This window comes from Urocitellus parryii, chromosome 7 (assembly GCF_045843805.1).
Source record: "Urocitellus parryii isolate mUroPar1 chromosome 7, mUroPar1.hap1, whole genome shotgun sequence".
Lineage (NCBI taxonomy): Eukaryota > Metazoa > Chordata > Mammalia > Rodentia > Sciuridae > Urocitellus > Urocitellus parryii.
In genome coordinates this window covers 141049692-141077273 of record NC_135537.1, presented here as the reverse complement: position 1 = coordinate 141077273, position 27582 = coordinate 141049692, and the positions used below count along the sequence as shown (strand labels likewise).

The 27582-nt window shown below is 45.8% G+C and overlaps 1 protein-coding gene across 1 annotated transcript; it reads left to right on the top strand.

Annotated features, from left to right (window-relative positions):
• The first annotated feature begins 12183 nt into the window (after positions 1-12183).
• Positions 12184-26204, top strand: Pipox (pipecolic acid and sarcosine oxidase). Its single transcript, XM_026388953.2, has 8 exons — positions 12184-12356; positions 14908-15056; positions 23158-23371; positions 23653-23835; positions 24095-24241; positions 24594-24752; positions 25343-25418; positions 25708-26204. The coding sequence occupies exons 1-8, from the start codon at positions 12243-12245 to the stop codon at positions 25836-25838; spliced, it is 1173 nt and encodes a 390-aa protein (XP_026244738.2). The 5' UTR covers positions 12184-12242; the 3' UTR covers positions 25839-26204.
• Positions 26205-27582: the final 1378 nt, after the last annotated feature.

The following is a 27582-nucleotide window of genomic DNA, read 5'->3' as shown; positions in this document are numbered from 1 at the left end:
TGCCACTTGGCAGAGCATTTGGTGTCTGGGAAGAGCCAAAAGTTACAGGGAAACAGTTCTGATCAATCTGTTACTCATATAAAGTAACAAGACATTTTATTGCCTGGGTTAGAAACTAGCCCTGAAGATATTTCACACATGACCCTCCAAGAGGATTTGGGCCACACATTGAGCACCACTGGGTTAACTATTCAACTTCTCAGGGGAAGGCAACTTTGAAGAGAATAATGGTCATTTGGAAATATTTGGTTTGGCATGATTTAAAACAAGAGTATAAAAATCAGATCAAAAACAATTTTTAAGCTGGGCATGGCGGTGCATGCCTATAATCCCAGTGGCTTGGGAGACTGAGGCAGGAGGATTGGAAGTTCAAAGTGACCTCAGCAATTTAGTGAGGCTCTGAGCAACTTAGCAAGATCCTGTCTTAAAATAAAAAATAAAAGCGGACTAGGGAGGTAGCTCAGTGGTTAAGCATCCCTGGGTTCAATCCCTGGTACCAAACAATAACAACTATTTTTAAACAACTTTTAGATGTCTCTCTGCTTTGGGGACCATTTAGGCCATCCCTGGTTAATTGCTGTCTCTCTCATGTGCTCAGGCTGGGTCACACCCAGCATTTCTCAAAGACCAGAGAATGTCAGAGATATAGGGAAGGCATTACTGCAGAGGTGTTCATCGGTACCTAGAGGACCACACACTGCTCCTGCAGGGTCTCCCTAGTCTCAGCCCCTGGTTCAATTAATAATGACAATGTCTTTTTTTTTTTTTTTTCCTGATGAGCCTCTGGGATCCTTTTATTTTCATTTCTATCCACTCTCCTCCAAGACCCTTTTGTTCTAAGTCTCTGCCAGCTCCATTCCCTGTCCTACCCGCCCAAAGATGGCAGATTCTTTTCAGGGAGAGGAGGGTTTTGGAGGTCACAATGACAACCTCACCAGAGTTCTTTTCCTTCCTTCATCATGTGACAGAGCCCCTGAAATGAAAGACAGATTTCAACCACTTTCCTTTTCTGCGCCTAAGGGGAAGGTATTTATTTTCCATGTAACCTTAACAATTGGGTCTTTTCCTTATATCCTGACAGACAGACAGACAGACAGACACTCCCTTTCTGTCCCACTAATACCAGCCTTTTCTAGGCTCCTCCCTTTCTCTCCTGGAGAGGCTGCCCCTCCCTTCCATCAGTGCTCCAGGGGGCTTTTAGTTTTCTCAGCTCCCTATCAATCAAGGGGAGGGGAACCCTGGGTGAGCCACTGCAGCAACCAGCAGCTGCCAGGGCCATGGGAACTTCATTTCTGGCGCTGACGTTTATAAATGTAGCCCAGAATACCAGTGGGGACTAGAATAAATCAAACAGCTTCTCCAAAGGTCCCCAGAGCTGCTTTAGACTTTCTTCCCATTGGGGGGGGTCACACTTCTTCTCTGTCTTCGCTGGAGTGGGGGTGGGGAATGTGGTTATTTGCAACCCGGAAGGAGCCACATTCTCCCTCCATCTTCACAAAAGAACAGAGCCTAGGACCCAGGACCCAAGATGCCATAGTCAGCCTATCACCAGATGTGGAGACAGGCTGGGGCATGAAGTCCCAGATGGGAATCGGGCTCTGTCACTGTTTAGCTATCAGTTTTCTTCTCTGTGAAATGGGGGTAAAATAAAAACACCTGGCTGCTGTCCCTTCATGGGGCCACTGAGAAGATTGAACGAGACGCCTGTGAAATAAACAGCTGGAAACCTGTGACAAGTGTGTGTGATGTGGCCACGGGTTAGACAGGAGCCATGATGAAGACCAGGGTTATCTGGCCCCTCAGTGTGTCCAAAGAACTTTCTGGGCTGGCTCCAGGCAGATCTTCCCCAGCCCATTCCCGGAATCTCAGCTCTCTCCTTTCCTTTGAGAATTCTGGGCAAGGAGCCCTGAGAGTCTGTTCCAAATACAGCTGGAATCTTCCCAATGTCTTTTCTAAACCTTCCTGCCCCTCTAAACAGCAAGAAAATAAAGGTGGACAAATCTGAACGGCGGGACTGTGCGTGAGTCGGGTGCAAGGAGTGGAGCCAAGATTCTGTCTGGGAGAGGAGCTGCCAAGAAGGAAAGAATCAGGAAGCCATTGGTTCCTCCTCACCATGCCACTGAGAACCCAGCATGGGTCCTTAAGGTTCCGTAGAGAACCATGCTCAGTGGAGATGAGACGCAGCATGGGCCCAGCCATCCCACTTCCTTTATATTCTTGAAATTTCCAGGTGCTGCACCTGACCCTTCATCTGTTCTCTGACCCTTTTGTGGATTCTGGTTCTATCCAACCCAGCAGATGGCTGTGGTTGAGATCTTAGGTGCCGGCAGGATGCTGACAAAGCCCAGAACCCATCCCTGAGTCCCATCAGGACTGCAATGATCTGTACAGCAATTTCTTCTAAGCCTTTTTCTATATGTAACAAGATTCCACCCAGCTTCACTCCCCAGAGGCAACTAGTGTTGCCAGCTTCTTGTTATCCTTATAGAGGAAAAAAAAAGCTGATTTTCCTTAAATATTTGCTCAACATTTTATTTAAAGAGGTTAGGCACTGCAAAAAGGAAGGATGAACAGTGGACCATGCTTCTCTGTTATTCAGCTCCAGTGGGCAATTGTGTATTCTGTTCTTCCAAAAAACAACTCAAAACTGTGCAGGAGGCAGGACCCACAGAAGGCAGTTAACCTTGGGGTGTGGGGGGGTCATAGCCTATACCTGTACTTTACCAAAATAGCCCTCCTTTTAAACAATTACCCTAAGTGGCAAAATTCTCTTTTTGCTTGCCAAGCATGGTGCATGCTTGTAATCTCAGCCACTCGGGGGGCTGAGGCAGCAGACCCTGTCTCAAAATAAGGAATTAACAGGACTGGGGATGTAGTTCAGGGGTAAAGTACCGGTAGGTTCAATCTCCAGTCCCTCCACCTCCACAGCAAAAAAAATGCTCTTTTCATTTCTTTCAATTTAGAATGATGATTTAGGGTCCCAGGTATACTGGCCCCCCTCAGCCAAACTTTAGCTGGTTCACACCTAAATCTGGCTCTCAGTGATGGCCATTATTATGAGAGTCCGACTTTTCCTGCCTTCTGAGGAAGACTGCCAGCCTCATTGATGTTGGCCATTGTCTTTTTTCATTCTTGGTATCTGGGGAGGAAGAGGCTAAGAGAATGTGATTATAAATGGAAATTAATTTGGAGGGCTATGTATTCTGGATATTAGTAAGTGAATTACAACCAAGTTTGGAAGCCTGAGGAAGGCAACCTGAGTTATTTGGACCAACTATTACAATAAAAATAACTGAAAATGCTACAGCAAATATAGAAAACCTTTTTAAAACCCAAAAGAGTTAATAAAATAGTGAGACATTAACAGACCCACATGGAAGAGGAAACCAGGTGGTAGAAACTACTCTGTCCTTAAAAAGCACCTGTCAGAGATGGGGATATAGCTCAATTGGTAGAGTGCTTGCCTTGCATGCACTAAGGCCTTGGGTTCTAGTTCCTAGCACCACAAATAAAATAAAATAAAAGAAAAGAAAGAAAGAAAATAAAAATTAAAAAAGCACCTGTCAATCCTAGCAAATCTGAATTTTCATTTTTTAAGAAATATTTTTTTAGATGTTGTTGGATCTTTATTTTATTCATTTATTTATATGTGGTGCTGAGAATCAAACCCAAGGCCTCACACATACTCTGCAAGTGCTCTACCACTGAGCCACAACTCCAGTCCCTCTGAATATTCATTTTAATGGCCTAATAGAGCAAGGTGGATAGAAATCCAAACAGAGGCAGATGTGGTGGCACACACCTGTAATCCCAGTTACTCCAGAGGCTGAGGCAGGAAGATTGCAAGTCAGCCTGGACAATTTAGCAAACAAAACAAAATTAAAAGGGCTAGGATGAGCCAGGTGCAGTGGCACATACCTGTAATCCCAGTGACTCAGAAGGCTGAGGCAAAAGGATCAGTTTCGGGCTGGGGATGTGGCTCAAGCGGTAGCGCGCTCGCCTGGCATGCGTGCGGCCCGGGGTTCGATCCTCAGCACCACATACCAACAAAGATGTTGTGTCCGCCGAGAACTAAAAAATAAATATTAAAAATTCTCTTTCTCTCTCTCTCCTCTCTCATTCTCTCTAAAAAAAAAAAAAAAAAAAAAAAAGGATCACAGTTTCAAGGCCAACCTCAACAATTTACCAAGACCCTGCCTCAAAATAAAAAATAAAAAGGGCTGAGGATGTGGCTCATCAGTTAAGTGCCCCTGGGTTCAATCCCTGGTACAAACAAACAAACAAAACAAAACAAAATTCAAGCCCAGTGTCTACACATGGTGTAGAGTTTCATTCTTCCCTCAGTATGCTGGGACCCCCAAGGGCTGCCCAATCAGGGGAAAGGTGTCCTGAAGTAAGCTAGACTTATTTGCATTGCCTGAATGATCCAGGGAATCTCAGGCTGGGAATTTGGTTTGGAAAGTTCTGGACTGTTGGCCCCCCTGGCACCAAGCAGAAGTAAACACAATACTCTCTGGAAGAAGGCCCTTTCATACTCCAGTTATTCCCTATGATGCTCTGCCTCTGTGACCCCCATGCCTGGCTGTGTGGCAGGGAGGGCTGAGTTCCCATATATGCTTACATCTCCAATAAACAGCAACATCAGCAGGTCAGGCTGCAGACGAGCGGAAGCGGGCAGACTGAATCTACTTGAAAAGTGGAGAATTTGAGAAATCAGAATCCCTGGAGTTAATCTTCCTGCATGCTACTGAATTTTGGTGGTCATTTGTCACCTGTCAAGTCAGCCCAATCCATGCAAAAGCTATTTTACTTTTCCTGCCCCCAATCTCCACCCTTCCCCCAACTTCCCACCTCAGAGCGTCATAGTGTCAAGCTATGAAGTCTGAGAAAGACATGGAAGAACATCTTTCCAGTGCATGGGGAGGGAGGCTGCTGACAGGTACAGATCTAATCTTCATTCCAGACATACCCTCACCTCCACAGAGGACAAGTGGGGCACCAACTTTCAGCCTTCTTAGACTTGTCATTTCCTCCAGTGCTCATCGAACTTTAATGGGATCTTCTTCAAAAGCCTGGTGGTGGGACTGGGGTTGTGGTTCAGTGGTAGAGTGCTTGCCTAGCATGTGTGAGACACTGGGTTTGATCCCAGCACCACATAAAAATAAATAAATAAAAGGTATTGTGTCCACCTACAACTAAAAAAAAAAAAAAAAAGTCTAGTGGTATATCCGGTGCAGTGGAACACCCCTATAATCCCAGTGACTCGGGAGGCTGAGGCAGGAGGATCACAAGTTCAAAGCCTGCCTCAGCCTCAGCAACTTAGCTGAAGCCCTCAGCAACTTAGCAAGACTCTGTATCAAAATAAAAAATAAATAAATTAAAAAGGGCTGGGGATGTGGCTCAGTGGTTAAGCCCCTCTGGGTTCAATCCCTGGTACCAAAAAACCAACCAAACAAACAAAAACCACCTTGTGGTAGAAATACACCACTGGGACACACAGCTGTGTACAGACACTTGCTTAATGAATACCTTGGCATATTTTAGAGCACCCCAGTCAGACAAGTGTGCAAATGTGCACATTTTTGCATAAAGCTGGGATAGAAAGACCTGGAGATAAGATTAAGAATATTTGGGCTGGGGATGTGGCTCAAGCGGTAGCGCGCTCGCCTGGCATGCGTGCGTCCCGGGTTCGATCCTCAGCACCACATACAAAGATGTTGTGTCCGCCAGAGAACTAAAAAATAAATAATAAAAATTCTCTCTCTCTCTCTTTCTCTCTCTCTCCCTCCTCTCTCACTCTCTCTTTAAAAAAAAAAGAATATTCAATATTCATCTTCAGGGGATTTTTCCCATAAAAAAAATGAAAACTCTTCCTCATCATTTTTGGTGCATTTTCTCATGTCTCAGTGAACTCTGAGAGTACTTTTTCATAGGTGCATCCTCAAGCCCTCATGCTAAAAGATGATTTAATATTTTCTCAGAGTTTTCAGTCCCAGTTCCTAGGATTTTTATTTTTCTCCTTTCCCTGGAATCTGCCTAGCACTTGTACTCTCTCTCTCTTTCTATATATATATATATATATATATATATATATATATATATATATATATATATTTTGTTTTTTTTTTAAGAGAGAGGATAGAGAGAGAGAGAGAGAGAATTTTTAATATTTATTTTTTAGTTTTTGGCGGACACAACATCTTTGTTTGTATGTGGTGCTGAGGATCGAACCCGGGCCGCACGCATGCCAGGCGAGCGCGCTACGACTTGAGCCACATCCCCAGCCCGCACTCTTATATTTTGAGGGAGCAGAGTTGACCCTACTGTCGGCCATTTAACAAGTGCAAAAACAGGTACAGCAGAAAACAGAAGCCAGGGGATTCCAACACCATCACTGTCCTGGGCAACTCACAGAGGGTACTACTGTCAGCCTTTGATGAACCTTGCTGGGTCAGCACAGAACTAGCATCTCTCTCTCCCTGAATACCCAATACTGGGTGGCTAGACAGCCACATGAATCCAGGGCACCTATGATAGCCATAGAGCCCCGCCCTTTCTCACAAACATGTATGGGTGCCTTCTCTGTGCAGCGGAATACCATGTGGCCATCAGGAAGAATGCGCCCGCTCCATATGACTGATGTGGATTGCCAAGATAAAGGAAATGAAAACATAAAGTTGTTATACCAAATACTGCTTTTGAGATTTTTTTTTAAAGGGCATACTGTAAAGCATGTTTGTACACCCATACAGTATCTCTGAAAAGACACAAAAGGCAATAGCAATAGTGTTGCATCTGATGGAAGCACTAAGCCTCTGTGGATAGGGTGGAAAAGAGACTTCCTTTCCATGGTGTTCTCTTTTGTACATTTTATTGTTGTTCCATGTGTATGCATTACCTATGAAAAAGCCACAACAAAAAAAAGACTCCCTTCCTTTAAGAGGCTTAGGGGGTAGGCAGACATGCAAACAATTACAATACAATATGCGCATTGTTATCACTGAGGCTCCTCCAGCAAGGTGGGAAGGGAGTATAGGAGAGGGACTAAGTGGGCTTGGGGTTGCTGGTTTGGGGGTGTCTGGGAGTTTGGAATAATCGGGGTGAGTGCTGGAACCCTTCTCGGCTTAGTGTTGCAAGAGTACAAAAAGCACAGTGAGAAGGGGCCCCACCATGGAGCTGCAGAGCAGTCAGAGGCTAGAGTGTGGGTCTAGCTACAGAGTTCAGATTTTTATCTTAATAGGTAATGAGGAGCTATGAAAGAATTTTCAGCAGGGAGTGACCTGTGCAATTTGCCCTTTAGAGAGATGTCTCTGGCGGAACGTGGAGGGTAGATTGAGAAGGCAAGGATGGGGTGGGGGAGATGTCTCCTGAGGTTAGCGAAATCCTCCAGGCCAGCCAGGGTGAATGGATGACCAGAGGCAAAGAGAGCAGAGATGGTGATAGGGGATTCAACCCCAGGCAGGAAATGGGTCAGTGCTCCTACATGGGGACTGTGCACAAAGCCTGCTCTTGGCTCTTCCTTTCCTCCCGCCGGCATCCTCTGCACATTCAGGGCCCCAGACAACCCCCGGCAGCTGGCAGGATGGGTCTGGAGGGGCTCTTCCCCGTCTGCCTGCCTGCCTCCTTGCCTCAGGCTCCCGATCCTTGGCAAAGTGGGGCAGGGAAAGCCGAACAGAGAAGCCTCTCCCTTGCCATTCAACTCCTAGGTCTCCCTTATTTATTCCACGCTCTCTCCGTTCGGGTCCTCTCATTATTTCTGAGCTGTACAGCTTGCTGCTTTCCTGGCTCGGGTTCTCCCACCCCTGTCTGCAAAGTGTCAATCAAGCCATCGGATGAGCAGCTCAGCTTCACATCCTCAGCGTCTCTGCCCCAGGACACGAGCGGCAATTGCTGACACACACAAGCAGCAAGGTGTAGGGCTGCTGGCTCTCCCTTTAATAAGTCTTCCCATCCAGAATGGGTGTTAAAATGGAATTTGAGGGGATCGCTTCTCTCTGCCTGCTCCTGTCAGGACATCCACAAGGACGGGCAACCCTGAGAGAAGGGGAAGCCTTCAGAAGTCGATTTGCTTTTCATTTCAAGGTTGGGCCGTGGCCAGTGTCTGCTTTCGGAGGAGCTGTTTGAAATTCTTAACAAGAAGCAGAATGCTTGAGTCCAGGAATCCAGGGCAGGCTTGTGAAGTAGGGATGGGAAATGGAATTGTCATTTTATCTCTGAAGGGATATTATATTAAACAGGGGCGGGGGGAGAAACAGAGCGCTTTGCAGCTTCCCTGGAGGACCTAGGAATGAACAATAAGAAGCGTCAGGGGCAGCAGGAAGAACTGAGATCAGAACAAAGAAAGAACTTCCCCAGGCTTTGGAAGCTGGTGACCAGGGAGGTTTGAAGCATGTGCTTCCCAGGAGAATTTCTCCTTTTACAAATGGTGAATGAAAGCACCGTTTTTATAGAATACGGAACTAATGAGCATTAGCTCAATGACCTCGCCAGATTCTATTTAGATCTTTGATAACACACACCTCACACATGGTTGCAATCAGTGTGTGTCTATTTGTGTGCTGTGTCTCTCTCTTTGTCTCTTTTTTTGGAGGGATAGGTGGGTACTGGGGATTGAACTCAGGGGCACTCGACCACTAAGCCACATCCCCAGCCCTATTTTGGCTTTTATTTAGAGACAGGGTCTCACTGAATTGCTTAGTGCCTCACTGTTGCTAAGGCTGGCTTTGAGCTTGAAATCCTCCTGCCTTAGCCTTCCGAGTCACTGGGACTACAGGCATGCACCACGGCGCCCGGCTCTCAGTTTCTTCTCATATATATATTTCCACAAAGCACCAGTCCTCACACTTGTCATTAGGAACAGCTACATAGTATTCCATTGCATCAAAATATGCCAGAGTTTGTTTAGCTTATGCCTATTGTTGGGCTGTTTCCAATTTTTTTTTCTACTATAAAAGCAAAGACATGCATGTCTTCCTACAAATGCCCTTCTCTCCCCTTAGGGGACAGTTCCTCAAGTAGATTTTCTAGGTCAGATGCTTGAACCATTTCACCCTTATTATTGTGCTTTGCCCCAGTTCCTTGTACAAGACCCGGGCAATCTGAGTCCTACTCTATCTCTATCCCCATAGCCTGGACAATGTCAGATTATGACATTTTTATTTATTTTTGTTTATTTAATAGGCACATGATAGTACCTTGAAGTTATTTAATTCCCATTTCTTTCATTGCTCATGAGACTGGGCACACTTCCATGTAAGGATTTATAGTCTGCTTTTCCTTCTGTGTAAACTGTTCATCTCCTCTGACATCTTATCAAGAGAAATCCGGGGGCTGATCTTATATATTTCTATCAAGACTTTACATACTTACTGTGGTATATTTTTCTTGGTTATATGTGCTATTTTTTACTCTAAGGGAGCAGTCCAATTGTGAGGTAGATGCTATCCTGTCCCATGTGGGGTGGAGGTGGCATGAAGTTGAGATGACCTTTATAGACTTTAGATTGATTTTTTTATTAGGAAAAAAAGAGAGAAAAGCCAGTCAGATGATATCGCCTTCCTGGGATTTTACTTTCCTACGGAGGGGAGGGCTGGACTGAGAGGACAGCTTGTTGCTAAGGCTACTCTGGGGGATTCTTTGTAGAATGAGAAGTGTTGCTGAGGGCTTCAGTGGACCACTGTGCTGAGACTGGTCAGCTCCCTGTAGTCATATGGGCTTCCTGGATGACTCTTTCCTCCCACTCACCGTATGGCCATGAGAAAAATGGTGAAAGAGTGAAATTGGAATCATCACTCCAAGCTGTGACTAATTTTTAGTATAGCATAGTGGTTAAAGGAACAAGTTCTGGAGCAGACAGAACTAAAGTCATAGCTCAGTGTCCATGTACACCAGGTGTATGGCTTTGGACAAAATATTACCTAAGCCCCACTATCTTTGACTGTGAAGTGGTGTTTCAGTGATGGCTGTGTAAAAAACCACCCCCCAGAACTTAGTGCCTGAAAACAACCATCATTTTATTCTACCTCATGATTTTGTGAGTCTGAAATTCCAGTGAGGCTTGACTGAGTGCTTCCTCTGCACACATAGCATTGAGAGGCCACTCGGTGGTATTTAGCTGGTGGCTAGGCTACCTTGGGAAGTCCAAATGGCTTCCCCCTTCTGTCTGGCTCTCTATGTAGCCTGGGGCCTCTTTACCTGGTATCCTCTACAGGATGGCTGGATTTCTAACATGGCAGCTCATAGATCCAAGACAAGAAGAGGAAGCTGCCAGTATCTGAAGGTCTAGGCCACAGTTTGGCTCCCACCATGTTCTACTGACCAAATAGTCCCAGGGAATGTGATGGGAGGGGTGAGGAAGAACTTGGGGCCATCTGTAATCTGGGGATAAAGATACTTACTCCTCGGACTCTGAGGAGTCAATGAGATAATGCATTCAGAGGCAGATTTTCCATGAAGTAAAGGAAGCTCCAACCAGAGGGTTCCTTGATTGAATGGTCTTTTCCAAGTCCTGGCACCTAATTTGGTATTCATAATTTTTCTTTTTCTTTCCTTCCTCTTTCCCTTTCTCTCTCTTTCTTTCTTTAGCTGGGCATTGAGCCTGGGAACTTGAACATGTTCATCCCATGCTCTACCACTGAGTCCCACCCCCAAGTCCCTTTTTTACTTTTTCTTTAAGAGGTCCTGTCACTATAGAAGAGATTTCTCCAAAGAAGGGTCTGAGGAGTTTCCAGAGCAAAGGGGAAGGGATCTTGACTCAAGACCAATGGGGTTCTTGGAAAATGTGAAGGAAAAGAATTTCAGCATGTGACATTTGTCAGTCAAAGGCAGAGACAGAGGTTTATTTAGGGAGAATGGGGGCAATCCCAAGAGAGAGACATGCCTTTAGGGTTAAGCAAGGAAAGGTATTCAAAGGAGAATTTGAAGCCCCGTGTGGTGGCACACCTGTAATCTCAGCGGCTCAGGAGGCTGAGGCAGGAGGATTGCACGTTCAAATGTAGCCTCAGGAATTTAGCAAGACAATATCTAAATTTAAAAAAAAAATTAAAAAGGGTTAAGTGGTTAAATTCAATCCCTCCTACCAAAATTTAAAAAAAAAATTAAAAAAGGAGAATGCGGGCCACCTACAGAGGGAGAGACAATAACCCATTAGCCCAGGGTGTTAATATTTATAGAGGGCCTGTGCTAGGGGCTGGACTAGGGGTGGAGCCAGGTGGAATTACAATTTCATGCCAATTTTCCCTTCGAGTGGGCATTTCCCTCATGTTACAAGGGCATGGGTCAAGGGCACAATTGTTCCAGGGTGCTTTATGAATTTCAATGGTTCATGGATGTTTCCTGAATTTCAATGGCTTATGGGCATTTCCTTTGAGACTCAGTATCTCTCCATTTATTCCCAAATTCCTATTTCAGAATTCCAAATTGTGTAAGAATCAGGACCAATAAATCCTAGCTCTGTCTTGATGCCTGTAACAGTGCTTACTTAGCACGCTGCCTGGCACGGGGGACTCTCCATACAGACCCCCTCTATGTGCTAGGCCAGTGACTGGTTCCCTTTCTGTGCCTGAGAAGAGGGCTCCTCCTCTCACTCTGTCCTTTCCACTTGTTCAGGACCATTTATTCTCTTTTTTTTTTTTTCAACATGAAACTAAAACATGCTGAGAATAATTTCATAATCACAAAGCTGCCCTCCCAATTGGCCCCTGCTTCTACCCCCTGACCTCCCCACCTATCATGGAGGTGGGCCTTACCCTGGGCATCCTGCCAAGTTCTTAGCTGGCCCTGCAGAATTTCTAAAGGAAATCAGGCCGAGGAGAGGAAAGCCAGCAGGGGGAGGCAGCATTCCCGGTGCCCAGCTTGGTCTAGGAGGCATTGAAATTCCAGGGCCGAAGTCCTGAGACAAAGATCATAATGAGACAGGAAGGTGGCATAGGAAGGAGCCCATTTGCATGACAATAATTGAGCCAAGAATAGAAAGCTAGAGGGATGCAAGGGTGAGGCTGGCAGCTGAGCTGGGCTAAACCTCACAAATCAGACCATCCAGCTCTGCTCTGCCAGCGGGGCGGAGGCTAAGCCCTGTGCCAGGCTTTGGGGGAGGGAGGAGGAAGGAGCCGGACACAGCCCCAGGGGATTGTGGGAACACTGGCCAAGCTGGACTTTGCCTTCCTGCTCTCCCTGCAGCCTGGTGCTGCCTTTGTTTGCCGTCTCCTCCGTGGGCTCTGTGGCCGGAGGGCTAAGTGGGCATCATGGGTACTCAGAAAGTTCTCTGGGATGCCATTGTGATGGGGGCAGGCATCCAGGGCTGCTTCACTGCGTACCACCTGGCCAAACACGGGAAAAGAGTCCTCCTGCTGGAGCAGGTACTGTGTCCTTTCTGCCCTTCGGACCTTAAGGACTGTGTCTCTCTCCTCTCCTAGGGAGGGCTTCCCAGAGCCAAGAGGTTATGAGTGAGGCCAAAGGACCCCAAATGTCACAAATTCTGGGCAGTCTGTAGTTGAGATGCTAATATTGTGTTTCATAACGATTCAAAGTTCCACTTTCCCTCAACCCCTGCAGGCCTTCCAGGTACATTTCTTCCTTTTACTGTCTCTTGGTTCCTACTCACGACTGAGAAGTATCCCAGGCTGTGTTCTTTTTATTCCTGTTACCCAGTCTTTTGTGCCCAAATGGTTGATCCAGCCCAGAAACATAATCAGTTCTGCTCTGGGTAACCTTAAGTAAAGATAATTTTGCCTAGGGGCAAGGGTTGATGTTTTAGTCAAAGAGGTAGGATTGTTTCTTGCAATTTTATCAACTTCTTATCCCCAAACCCAGCAGAAGCTTCTATCTATTCTGCCTCCTCTGAGTAGTAGTGAGATGGGAATTTGGGGATACAGGAGAAAGAAAGATCAACTAAGTCTCAGAACTGAAGCTCCATGAATCCTTGGAATTCAGGGAATGCCCATGAATCTTTGAAATGCAAAGCAGACAACCTATGAGCCACCCAGCCCCTGCCCTTGGCCCATGCTTGTTAAGAAGTAACATAGTGGGGGCAAGGTGCAGGTGCTACAAAAACTGGCACGAAGTGGGTGTGTTGCACAAACCAGGAATCCCAGAGGTTGACGCAGGAGGATGGCAAATTTGAGGTGAGCTTCAGCAATTTAGCAAGACCCTGTCTCAAAATGAAAAATAAAAAGGACTGGGGTTGTAGCTGGGTGGTAGAATGCCCCTGGGTTCCATCCCTAGTACTGCCAAAAGAGAGAGGGGGTAGGGAGGAGGTAAAACTGACATGAAATTGTGTAATCGCCCTCACTCTACTTCTAGTTCAGCCCCTAGCTACTGTTCCTTTATAAATATTAACAGACTAAGAGGTTGCTGACTCTCCCTCTGGAGATGGCCCATATTCTCCCTTGAATGTATGTATATTCCTTGCTTTACCCCAAAAGACCTCTCTCTCTTGAGATGGCCCTGCGTACTCCTTTGAATTTGTATCTGCTTCCTAAATAAATCTGGGTCTCTGACTAGTACATGCTGAAATTCTTCTCCATCATGTATGCCAAGGACCTCACTTGTCCTGAGTGGAGGTCCCCCTTCCCGGGAACTACTCCGGTGACAATAGCAGCCTCCTTGCACAGGGTAAGATGCACAGGAATATGATGCACAGATCTTATTTTTCCTTAAAGGAAAGGTGACCCTATGCAGTGCTGTCCACAGTAACCACTGCATATGTGGGTGGACTCTGCGTGTCTGCAGGGTCCTTGGGAGTGGAGTGCAGGCCCACCATGCGAAAGGCTCTGCCTCACTGGGTTCTCCCTTGCCATTCTGCCTACAGCTCTCCAGCTGGTTAGGGTGTACTTTTCTTGGTAATGAGCTGAGTAGTTAGAAATCTTCATTTCTCTATCAGTTTGCTCATAGCCCAAGGGATTCCTGGTTCATCCTCTCAGGAAACTCTCATCTTTTACTAAATCCCAGGATAGTTCTCCTATCCTGAGTGATCTGAAGCCACAGAGAAATAGTCAGCATTGTTTCCCTTATCCATAAAACAAGGGGGGGGGCTAGATTAGAATAATCTGGAAGGTTTTTTTCTAATTCTGCTTTTCTGTAAGTCCAAGTGGATGAGATTGTAGCAAGACAACTGGAGACCAGCTAAAAAAGGGATTTGTGGAATGTGAATGATGTTTGCAAAAAGAATGACGAGTTTCGTGTTACTGGAGAACTTCTACTTTAATCACCAAGGCAGTAGATTCCCAGCCATTTGGGAGGCTGAGGCAGGAAGATCGTGAGTTCAAAGCCAGCCTCAGCAATTGAGCAAGGCTCTAAGCAACTTAGCGAAACTCTATCTCAAAGTAAAACATAAAAAGGGTTTGGGTTGTGGCTCAATGGTTAAGAGCCCCTGGATTTAACCCCAAGTACTAAAAAGAAATAAAAAAAAAAAGATGGCTGGGGTTGAGCCTCAGTGGTAGAACACTTGTCTAGCAAGTGTGAGGCACTGGGTTCGATTCTCAGTACCACATAAAAATAAATAAATAAAGATATTGTGTCCATCTACAACTAAAATTTTTTTAAAAAGAGAGAGAGAATTTTATTGATTTATTTTGATACTGGGGATTGAATCCAGGGGCACTTAACCACTAAGCCACATCCCCAGCTCTTTTTTGTATTTTGATTACAGATAGGATCTCACTGAGTTACTTGGGGCCTCACTAAGTTGCTGAGGCTGGCTTTGAACTTGTGATCTTCCTGCCTCAGCCTCCTGAGCCTCTGGGATTATAGGTGTGTGCCACTGTGCTCACCCAGCTGAGAGAGAATTCGAAAAGCTTGTATGAAAATATTTGAAGAATAAGTGGCTCGTGTTTGACAGCACAGGATGAGATGGGCCCTAAAGAGGGATGTAGCATCAGAGGCAATGGCTTCCTTTGTCTCCACTTCCAGTTCTTTCTTCCACACTCCCGAGGAAGCTCCCATGGACAGAGTCGCATAATCCGAAAGGCCTACCCTGAAGACTTCTACACTAAGATGATGGATGAGGGATACCGGATTTGGGCCCAGCTGGAGCAGGAGACTGGAACCCAGCTGCACAGGTGGGCAGGGGAGGAATTCCTTGAATCAAGGGGCCCCATACCAGGAAGTGCTTTTAACTTGTGAAAAGGAAGAGTATGAACATTTGAAATGCAGTGGGTGAGATGCAGGTGCCAGTCACCTGGAAGAATTCAGTACACTGTCGTTATCATCCCACAGGTCCAACTGGCTCCTGCCAAATTCTGAGTTCTAGGAATGGGTTAGACCTTGGGTCCAAGGCCAACAGAGCTTGAATTAGGAAAACTGTTGGAGAGACACAGTGGGCAGATACCCAGAGTTGGGCAGGCCTGTTTGGCACCTGATGGACTTTGTATTTATACTTCTACGAAGTTCTCTTGTAGGGTTGTGGTTTAAGTAGAGGCTGAGGCTGCTTTCTTGATCCTTATTTTATTTTTAAACCAAGGATTAAATCCAGTGGCACTTAAGTACTGAACCACATCCTCAACCTTTTTAATATTTTATTTAGAGACAGAATCTTGCTAAGTTGCTTAGGGCCTCACTAAGTTGTTGAGGCTGGCTTTGAACTTGTGATCCTCCTGCCTCAGCCTCCTGAGCCTCTGGGATTAGAGGTGTGCGCCAATGCTACCAATGTTTTATATGCACTGTAGTATCCTAACTTTTTATGCTGGATCCTCAACCTCCCATCAAAACCCTATAAACTTGGGGCTGAGATTGTAGCTCAGAGGTAGAACGCTTACCTAGGATGCGTGAGGCACTGGGTTCAATCCCCAGCGCCACATAAAAAAAATAAAGGTATTGTGTCCATCTAGACCAAAAACAAAACAAACAAGCAAAAAATCCTATAAACTCATTTCATTCTCTCTTAATATCACCTCCCAAATGAACATGGGGTGCTCCTTATGCCAGAATGTTTGCCAGGAGTGGCTTGAAGCTATTATTTCCCTGTTGCTCCTGTGGCTCTCTCTAACCCTTAGGACTCGTTCCTTGCTGACCTTCTCAAACAATCCAGGGGGAGAAAGCAGAAAACCTGTGATGCAATGGGAACTTTGACCACCCTTGCCTCCCCTCTGGCCTCCTCTGTGATTCTCAGCTGAACTTCCTTTACATAACCCTGGCTCTACCCCCACAGGATGGCAGTTATTTTAATGGCCAGGAACCAAAAGGTTACTGTTCTGTTGCAAAAACACCATTAACTTAAGAGAAGTGAAATCCATTATGCAAATACAGCCAGGGCAGCTAATGAAGGACTTATTCAGAGGCAGCTAATGCACCCAGCACCCAAATAAAGGAGCATGTCTTGCTGAGGGGTGGCCTGGAAATGGGACCCTTCCCTGGCAGTCATCTTTGAATACTGCTGAGTGTCTTGGGCTAGGAGAAATGCCCGAGGCCTTGGAGGGTACAGTTCTTCCCAGCGGAGGACCAAGGGATGTCTAGCAAATGTAGATGTCTAGCAAATGGAGTCTTTTAGAGGAAGACATTTTCGGAGCCTGACAGCTTGGGTTTGACTTTGTGCTCTAGGTCTTACCCGCTATATGATTTTGGAAAAGTTTCTTCACTTCTCTTTTCTCATGGAGCTTTCTGAAGATTAAATGACACTTTTGTGAAGTTTCCTAGCAACTTTCAATAACTGATGGTCCTTTTTACCTATTCTGGGTCAGCCATATCCTGGGTCCATTGTGCAATAAAGGAAGAAGGATGGGAGGAGTTAAATGCAGTGACAAACACCTGTAATCCCAATCTACTCAGGAGGCTGAGGAGGGATAATTGCAAAATTTGAGGCCAGCCTTGGCAATTTAGGCCCTCTTAAAAACAAAACAAAACAAAACAAAAAAAGATACAAGGTCTCAATGGTAGAACACTTGCCTAGCATGCATGAAGCTCTGGGTTCCATTCCAGCACCTAGAAACACAAAACACAAAGGAGACAAAAGGGAAGACAATCACACAGCCACAGGAATGACTGCAGAAGACAGGAAAAAGGAACCCTTGGATAGGAGATTCCCATAATCTCATAATCCTCTTAATTGGCAGGTGAGGGATTTGGAAGGACTTTGGAACCAGTCAGGCCTATTTCTAAATCTCAGCTCTTATGTACTTAGCTGTGTGGTTTGAGAGTAAGTTGTTTAGCCTCTGTGAGACTCAGTTTTCTCACTTGTAAAATGGGGATAATAAGTTTTCTCACTTGTAAAGTGAGGATAATAATATCTATTCCATGGAGCTGTTGTGAGGATAAGTATATAATGGATTTAGAAAAGTACCCGGAAAATCGTCATCATCTTCACCATTTATTAATTTAGAAATTATGGGCTGTTCATCCCTAATCTGAAAATCCAAAACCCAAAATGCTCCAAAATCTGAAACTTGATTTGAGCACTAACATGACACTGTAAGTTGGAAATCTGACACCTGATTTTATGTGATTGGTCAGTCAAAACGCAGGAGCACTAAAACTAACTTTAGGTTTTGTGCATAAGGTGTATATGAAACATAACTGAATTATGGGTTTGGACTTGAGTCCCATCCCCAAGACATCTCATTATATGAAAATGGCCCCAAATCCAGAAGAATCTGAAACACATCTGATCCCAAGTATTTTGGATAAGGGAAACTTGCCCTGAATACAAAACTCATTTAATTTTCCCTATTACCTTATAAGAGGGTTACTCCTGAGTAGTCAGGGTCTTTCCCCTTCCCAATGTACTAGGGATTGAACCCAGGGGTTTCATCCCCACCTTGAACTTGTTGATCCTCCTGCCTCTGTTGCTGGTTTTTGTTTGTTTATTTGTTTGAGAAAGAGGTCTGCTGTGTTGCTCAGACTGTCCTTGACCTTCTGGGCTCAGTGGATCCTCCTGCCCCAGCTTTCTGAGTAGCTGGGACTACCATTATTGTGCCTGGTATAGTAGTCATGATCTTAATGCATTAATATGAATCATATAATTACTATATTCAGTCTAGAACAGGGGTTGGCAAACTTTTTCTATAAAGGTCACTTCGTAAGTATCTCAAGCTTTTCAGGCCATATGGTCTCCTATTGCCACTGTTTAATTCTGTCGTTATAGTGTGAAAGCAATGCAGACAAGATGTAAATAAATCAACCTGGATGTGTTCCAATAAAACTTTATTTATGGACACTAAAATTTGAATTTCATATAATTTTCTTGTGTCATAAATGCTATTCTTCTTTTGATTTTTTTTTTTTTTTTGGTCGCGGAAATTGAACTCAGGGGCACTCAACGACTGAGCCACATCCCCAGCCCGATTTTGTATTTTCTTTAGAGACAGGGTCTTGCTGTGTTGCTTGGTGTCTTGCCATTGCTGAGTCTGGCTTTGAACTTATGATCCTCCTGTCTCAGCCTCCCTATCTGCTGGGATTACAGACATGCACCACTTCGCCCAGCTCTTCTTTTGATTTTTTAATAATGGCCCCAAATCCAGAAGAATCTGAAACACTTCTGCTCCCAAGTATTTAAACACTTCTGACCCCAAGTATTATTTAAACCATTTAAAGATATAAAAATCATCTTGGCCAGATGACAACAGACAGAAAGCCAGATTTGATCCTTGGGTTGCAACTTTTTGGTCCCTAATCTAGAAGATACCACAAAATGATTATGTTATTCATTCATTTCCCTGTCTCCAAACTAGTTTATGCCTAAATCATCCCAGGTCAAAAGACTGCTACCGTACTTTTAAAGACATGAAAATATGATAGCCTGTATCTCACACCCCTTGTGCTGGAGACTGAACTCAGGGGTGCTCTACCACTGAGCTTCATACATCCCCAGCCCTTTTTTATTTCTTATTTTGATACAGGGTCTTGTTAAGTTGCTGAGGCTGGCTTCAACCTTGCAATCCCCCTTGCCTCAGCTTCCCAAGTCGCTGGAATTAGAGGTATGGGTCACAGCACCTGGTTCATAGCCTGTATTAAAAAACTGTTTTGACACCCCACAGCCCCAATTAAGACAAATGAAGAGTAATGTGAATGTGCGTTAAAAAACCTTTAAAGTGCTGTAGCAAGCTAAGTATTATTATTATTGTTATTATTCTATTAACAAGTTCTTTCTTATGGCTAGCCTAATTTACTCATGCTAAATTTTTTTTGCATCTTATCCTCAGTAGAAACACAGCAGATAGATATTTCCCGTTCTCAGAATGGCATCTGAATAGAGCTGTCTACCTTTGGGCTAAATGCCATTCAAATTGCTTTAGCTTTTACTCTTAATTTTGATTTTCTAAGTGATTCATCATCTTTGTGGTTCTTATTTCTCTCTAGATTCTTCTAGAAGAACCGGCACAATATAACTGATAGAAATAAGTGTACTTAATGCCATTTGATGATGATTAAAAAAACCAACCTCTATAGGAATTGGTAGTTAAGGTGGTTGCCCAATTCTTTTTATTCTGTTCTGCTGCTTCCCAGTGACAGCGGCATACTAAACATGGGTGGGCTCCGAGTATTTGCATATATTCTGGGAACAGACAATGACACATGTGTCAGATCACAAGGTCTGAATCTTTTGTGATTCGTACAGCCAGGATGCTGATACCAACAGCAAAGCCCAGCTCTGTGGACCATCTCTTTCCTGCCCCTCCTTCTCCCTTTGAGTCCTACTATCCAGCTCCTGACCCGAGCTGCCCCTGCTTCGCTGACAATATCAGACAAGATCACAGCCGTAGGCAGTACAGCTGCTGGCAGAACCTGGTGGCCCCCTCCGCAGCTGCTGCTTCCTGAGTCTGCGAAGTGTCTGGCTTGTCAGCCACATCCCCTCCCTGGAGCAGTCTTTGTTAACCAATTCCACCTCAGCCCACTGAGCGGAAGATGAAACACAGAGAGCGCCTCCAAAAACCAACAAAGACAGCAGCCATTACCAAGTCCCTTCCCCAAGGTGACTCTGAGACCTGGCTTACCTGGCACTTTTAACCAAGCCAGGGGAACGCTGGAGCTTGGGATGGGAGGTGGAAGATGAAGGGAGAGTTGTCTTCCCCTACCAGTTCCTCCCACTACCACCCTGCACCCTGTCCCGCACTAGAAACCCATGGAAATCCCTGATTTCCAGCTCCGTATGTCACATCATAGGTGTTAGTGAGGCCACCGAAGAGTCAATAAGGCCCTTGGGAGGAATCTTCAATGACCTCTGGGAGGAAGGTACAGTTCATACCTAATGCTCCTAACACAGCCGCTGGGCATTCTGGGAGGTGGGAGCTACAAAATTTCTAGGGTTCCCTGGCAACCTGGGCTGGCTTCAAATCCTCCTTTCCAGGCCAGCCCTGGCCAATCATTTCCTGGTCATTTTTTCTTCCCCGAAGATGTCTTTGTCCCTACTCACCCTTTCCTTCCCAAACTTTGTAACCTGGGTCTGAGCACAAAAAGAAGAGGGGAGGCCTGGATCACATGAGTGAGAAACGGATGCAGAACAAGTAGTCTATTTATTGGGATCTAGGAAAAGCCATTAAGAAAATAAGCACTTAAATGATTTTCAATCTGCCCATGGAAGTCATCTGTCTTCATACTGGGGGGAAAAGGCTTGTTCTCCCATCCTGGTTTTGATTGACTGATTTCCAATTCTCTGAGCATTTCCCATAGGAGCCTCTCACCTATCTCCCATAATGACAGGCCTTTGCATTTCCAGGCAGTGTTTTACATTTATTTCCGATTTGCTCATAATGGTCAAAAATCTCTCTCCAATCCAAGGCATTTCTCCAGCAGCGCACGGTTTCCCTCAGGCCAAATAGCTCAGCTGTGATCCACGGAAAATGAGAATTTCCCAAATGCGTCTTCGGACTAGGGGAGGGTCCGGCATCACAAATTCAGATGGAAAATTTCCCACTGTTAGATCAATATCTGGGCTAAGAAATAAATGCCACAGGGGCAGAGAGCTGGAGCAAAATGATTACAATCGGCACAATTACATTCACCGGCAGAATCAGCTTGCTGATTACTCCTAGGGATGGGGAGCTCCCCCCTTCGTCCACCGCAGGACAGCTTGGGAATTAGAACATCACTCAGCATTTCATAATTCGACAGATTTGCCCGTTGTTTTGGCATGAGTTCATTTTTCCTATAGAGTACGTCCCTGTAAGAGTTCTTATTTCAAAGAAAGAAAGAAGATGGAAAGAAGGAAGGCAGGAGGGAAAGAAGGGTGAAAAGAGGGAAAGTAAATTTCAGACTATACGAGAGATCAAGGCTGCTATATGGCGGGTAGGAGTTGGAATATGCTGCTGTGGAGTTTCCAAGCCAGAGATCTGACGTTATATCTGCATAGGTGAGGTGTAAGCCAGGTCTTTCCCAGAAGGCTACCCAGCCAAGACCTCATCAGGGAAACAGGGAACAAGTACATACACCAGGGGTTGTGGGGTATAGCTCAGTGGTAGAGCACGTGCTTAGCATGTGTAGAGACCTGGGTTCAATCCTAGCACTGCAAAAACAAAACAAAACAGAAAACCCACGTGGGTGACTTTTTTTTTTTTTTTTCCTGCAGTGCTGTGGGTTGGATGCAGGGCCTCACACATGCTAGGCAAGTGCCACTGAGCTAATCTCCTGGGTGGCTTTCTTGTTAACCAAAAAGTTTACTAGGCAACTTTCATTACCTAAAAACCAATCTGAAGTCCTTTGGGAACCACAGAACAGAGGCTGTCTCCCTGGCTGGTGGGGATTTCTACAGCGTCTTTCCTCTGCTGAGTTCTGAAGAGGCAGTAGCTGGCGTTGCTATCTCACCAGTGGTGAATGCCGGGTAGGCGGGGGCCATGGCAAATGGATTGGGCACGCTGCGCAGCTCTGTGTACTGACACCGGCCCCCGGGCCTGCTGTGTCCCTACCCCCTCCCAATCTTCTCTTTAATCCCCCCAACCAGATAATGTGGGATTTGGAAGCATGTAATATCCATGAGACTCCATTATAGGCTATTACGAGCTTTATACGCAGAACCTGGGGGATGTACCAGGATGCTGCTGGTCAGTGTGGCTGCCGAAATTGAGAGGGACCATTCCCAAGGGCCCAGGGGGACCATCCCATTGTTTAAACAGTACCCCCCCCACCCCTCCCACAGAGAGCTCTAGCTTCTTTTGATAGAGAGGCAGGAAACATTTAAAGAGAAACTGCTTTCACTCCCTTACAGAGTAAAAAGGACAGAAGGAGGTATAGGGGAAAACAAAATCAGAGAATCGTTGAATTTATTGCTAGAGCCCAGAGAGACCCATCCACGGGGGGTTTGTGCATGAAAGCACTGTTGGCATTTGGGGTGGGATCTTCTCAAGCATTGCAGATTTAGGGTCCTTGAACTCTGCTCACTAAATATGAATGGGAACTCCAGCTATGTGACAAATGTAAATATGGCCCATGCTATTTCCATTTGTCCCTGGGTAGAAGAGGGATATTATCCTGGTGTGGAACCACCAAAGTTCCAACAGGCGTATGTCACAGAGGAGGAATCTGGGCCTGGACAGGTAAGTCTCCAGATCAAGGTCATATCAAGGTGACACCAGGGTTAGAAGCAGAGCCAGATCTCTCAACATAGGACCTTTTCCACAAAACAAGTAGCTTCTGAGAAGGAACTAAAACACAAACAGGGACTAGGGTTGTGGCTCAGCGGTAGAGCTCTCACCTAGCATGTGTGAGGCCCTGGGTTCGATCCTCAGCACCACATAAAAATAAATAAATAAAATAAAGGTATTGTGTCCAACTACAACTAAAAAATAAATATTAAAAAAAACCCAAAAGACAAACAGACACACAGGAAGAGACAAAAATATATGATGAGAAAAGGGAAGAGGAGAAGGAACAGCAGGGTGGGAGAGAAATAGCAAAGAGAGATCAACATAGAGAGTGGTTCAGGGGATGGGAGGAAGGGGAAGAAATCTTATCAAACTGATTGCACATCTACCATTTTCAAGGGATGGAAGATGAAAGAGAACTTAGGATCTCTGCTCTCTCAAGGGCAGGATGAAGGGACAAGCAAAAAAATAGTGAATGCCAATGGCACAGGCTTGGGAATGGGCTGAAAACCAGGACTCTGATGACCAAATCTTCTCCTGCTCTTGAACGTGAGGCTGTGACTCGCTTTCACTGGGGAAACCTGTTGAAGAATGAATGTGAAGGTCCTTGATACCTACCTTCACCCAAATAGCCTTGTCTTTTCTCAAACAGGCAGACTCAACTACTGCTGCTGGCATTGAAGGAGAATCCAGAACTAAAGACAATGCAGGCCACTCTGTCAAGGCACGGGATAGAACACGAGTATCTTTCATCTGGAGAACTAAAGCAACGTTTCCCAAATATTCAGTTCACCAGGGGAGAAGTAGGGCTCTTGGACAAGTCCGGAGGTGTCCTCTATGCCGACAAGGCCCTCAGGGTCCTCCAGGTGACAATGTGTAGCATTGGGACAATCCAACTTCCTGCTCTGGGTATCCTGGGTGTCAACCATCCAGCCTCAGACCCCCTTCTGGGTGAGGGCCTTTGCCCTGCTGGCTTTGATCTTGACTTTTGGGACAGGGCATTTGTATATACCCTGCTGGCGCTGTCAACCTGGGAGAGGAGGTCTAGATTCTGGCCCCTCTTGGCTGCCCTAACTGAAGGGCTCTTTGTTCACCAGGGTGAGCCACCTACACAACTAATTCACCTTTTCCTGCTCTGTCTTGTCAGGAAGCGATTCGCCATCTAGGAGGCACAGTGCAGGATGGGGAGAAGGTGGTGGAGATAAGACCCGGGCAACCAGTCACGGTGAAAACCACTTCTGGGAGCTACCAAGCCAAGAGCGTGATCATTACTGCAGGTCCTTGGACCAACCAGCTCCTCCGTCCCCTGGGAATTGAGTTACCTCTCCAGGTAGGAGAAACCGGAAGACTGAGAATCAGTGCTTGAGAGAAGAAGCCTTGGACTGGGCGTGTAGCTCAGTGGTAGAGTGTTTGCCTAGCACGTGCAAGGCCCCAGGTTTAGTTCCCCAGTACTGCAAACAAACAAAAAAATTGGGTAAGACAAGGACAGATGTATGGAAGGGTGCAGGACCCCAGAAGAGACTGCTCTCACTGACAACAGTGTTTCATAGTTTTCTGCTTTTCTCACACTCTTACTCCCCTGCCTCAAGACACTGCGGATCAATGTGTGTTACTGGCGAGAGAAAGTTCCTGGGAGCTACAGCGTGTCCAAAGCCTTTCCATGCTTCCTGTGCCTCAACCTGGCTCCCCACCACATCTATGGGCTGCCTGCGGGAGAGTACCCAGGGCTGATGAAGGTGAGCAGAGAGGTCAGGAGAGGACAGCTCCGTACCCATACAGATCTGGGGCAGCTGCTCTAACTTGCCCCTTCACAGTCTCCCCCAGGTCCCAGTGGACAGCAGCAGGAATCTACTTCATTACTATTTGCTGTTTGCAGCATGAGATCCTCAGCTGCCTAGAGACCCAAGCCAAGGGAGCTTTTTCCTTGCAATCATAGGGTGGGTGCAGGGATGGACACCAGGCAACCTCATGTGGCCACACTGTATATGTCATGATGGATGGGGACATCCTGTGTCCACGCCTTCTCCTTGCTGGTTGGTGCATGTGGAAGGCCAGCATCACCGCCCACACTGCTCTGATGGGGGCCAGGTCTGCTATCACCATGGCAACAGTGTGGACCCTGAGGAGCGGGACTGCCCCACAGCCTTCTCAGACATCCAAGACGTCCAGATCCTGTGCCGCTTTGTCAGAGACCACTTACCTGGCCTGAGGCCGGAGCCCGACATCATGGAGCATTGCATGTACACGGTAAGGGGACTGGTGGTCTTGCCAGGTCTGTTCTGGCTCTGGAGAACAGGGGAAGGAGACCGATAGACCTTGTGCTGGCCAGGCCTGACTCCATTTGACCCTTGACACAGTGCTTCAAACAAGTGAGCTAATTTCTGGGGGTTGGTTCACCTCCAGGAGAAAGGGCCTGTTAGGGTTTATTTGTATATATATATATTTTTTCATTAGGCAACTAGTTTTTGCCTGGTAGTCCTTCATTATATTTCCCAGAAGAGTTCTAAAAGATTTTTGTGGCAAGATGCTCCAGTTGAGCAGGACTTTGGGGACAAAGAAAAGAGACAGATGTCACCAGAGCCGGAGGCATCTTGACTAAAGTTAGTTTACAAAGATGATCTGAGCACCTACTGTGTTCATAGCTCAATAGGAGGAGAGAGACAGATGGATGAATGGGGAAGACTGGCACACCCAGAGTGGAGACGGGGCCCCCAGGAAGCATGCATGTGCCCCAGCTCGTTCTTTCTGGAAAGAAATCCAGCCTAGTTCCTTCCCGTCAGAGCCTGTAGTTCCTCCTCCCCATCCTCAAAAGAGACGAGTGTGTTGTTTCTTTCTAGAACACCCCTGATAAGAATTTTATTCTCGATCGCCACCCGAAGTATGACAACATTGTCATTGGTGCTGGATTCTCTGGTGAGCATGAGGATCAGGGGAAGGGGTGCCCACAAGCTGACCTACCTCAGTGCCAGGAAAAATGGTATTTTCTACCCTCCTAGCTGCCCACACAGGGCTAAAATCCAGGACATTGAATGTATAAGGAGGCTGGGTAGGCAGAAAAGGGGTACCCAGGGCGGGAGGTGATTTCTGGCTTTGGGGTAAGACCAAGAGGAAAAGTAGCCCTCTCTGGGTAAGTGGGGAACATCTCCAGAGCCCAAACTCTGGGTCCCTGAGGATGCTTGACAATCTGCTCTCCTCCTTCTAGGGCATGGATTCAAGCTGTCCCCTGTTGTGGGGAAGATTCTGTATGAATTAAGCATGAAATTAACACCGTCCTATGATCTGACACCTTTTCGAATCAGCCGCTTCTCTGGCCTGGGCAAAGCCCATCTTTGACCCCTGACCACCAGCCCCCTTCTGTGCACAGGAGCCCTCTGCTGGGGAGGACTTCTCAGATGGAAGAAAGGCCCTGGGATATCATTTTAAACTCCTGCTTCTCTTGAAATCCCTGCAAACACCAAGTAATTGAGTCTGCCTCTTTCTCTAGACAGCTCCCCAATTTCAATGACCTTCTCTCTCCCTCCTGGAAAGCCAATTAGATGTTCCATCATCTCAGAGTAGCAAGGACTTTGGGACTGGCTCAGGAGACCAAAGCGGTGGTTAAAAAAAAATTCTCTTTATTGGGGACATTCAATGAACATGGGGTGGATTTGGCTAAATTTGCCCAGGGGAGGGTAAACAAAAGACCTAGATCACTAATGCCCTTGGGGTTCCTTTTCCTAAAACTAGAGTCATCCTCCATCAAAAAATTCCCATACCATCTCACCCTAGCTGCACAATAAATGCTTCCTGAAAAAGATTTGTTGAACAAACAAATAATTGCATTGCATAAAAGTCTGCGGTGGGCTTTCTTTTCCATATGACCTTATTTCCCACAGGCTCTAATTGTCTAAATTAGCACCATAGAATCCATTACCCTAGGCATCCACAGAATCTCTATCCCCCTCCACGCTCTCTCAGCACCCCCTTTCTTTGAATTCTTTGTCTCGTCCTCATCCTCTCTCTAGATCTGTAAAGATGCTCAGTTCCCCAGTCTCTCATTAAGGTGTATTGTCAGGTCCTTATGAAGATGGAACTGTTATACCAGAAAGAAGGAGCGAGACACACTCGCTTAGAAACCCTGTTCAATGTTTGAATGTTAAATGTGCCATTTTATTATCATTAGCATTGCTCCCACTTAATGAAACAGCATCAGCACCGAGGCGGCTGGCCTCCTTGCACTAATTGCTTCAGAAGGGAACGGGCTCATAATGACCCCAGGGTGGCTGGAGGGTTAAAGGGTATAAACAGGGACTCAGGCAAGGCTTGGATGCACTCAGGTGAAACCCAAGCAGGGGGACCCCACCCCCACCCCGATCGGTCCAGTTCCATCCTGGAGAACAGGATTTTAAATGCTTTGGAGAGAGGAAAGCTGGAGCTGGATGGGGTAGATATGTTAGGAGGAGTCACTGTGTGGGAAAGAATGGGCAATAGGAACAGGAGGCAAAATATTCCCAAGGAAAATACAACGCAGGCAATTGCTCTTAACTGCCTCAGTCCTTAAAGGTCTAGGCACATGTATTAGCATTTCTCCAGTGAGATATAAAAGCCAGTGACCCTGTCAACTCCATGCCAAAACTGCTTTTTGGGGTGATCTCAGGTGGTTCTCTGAACCTCAGCCTCTGTCAAGTGGGAATAATAATACTGACCATTGCTATAGGGGCAGGGGTGTGTGTCAAAAAGGATCATTCATTCATTCAATATACGGATAGTTATGTATCTTCTACTGTGTAACAGGCAGTGTACTAAGCAATGTGGATGTATCACTAAATGAAACAGAGACAAATTGCTGTTCTGAAACAATATGTTTGTTCCTCAAAAAATAGAACTACCATATGATCCAGCAATTCTACTTCTGGGTGTATACTCAAAAGAATTGAAAACAAGGTCTTGAAAAATTATTATTATTATTTTTTTAAGTAAACTCAAGGGCACTCTACTACTGAGCTACATCCCCACCACTTTTTTTTCCTTTCTTTTTTAAGTGTAGATGGACACAATACCTTTACTTTTATTTATTTATTTTTATGTGGTGCTGAGG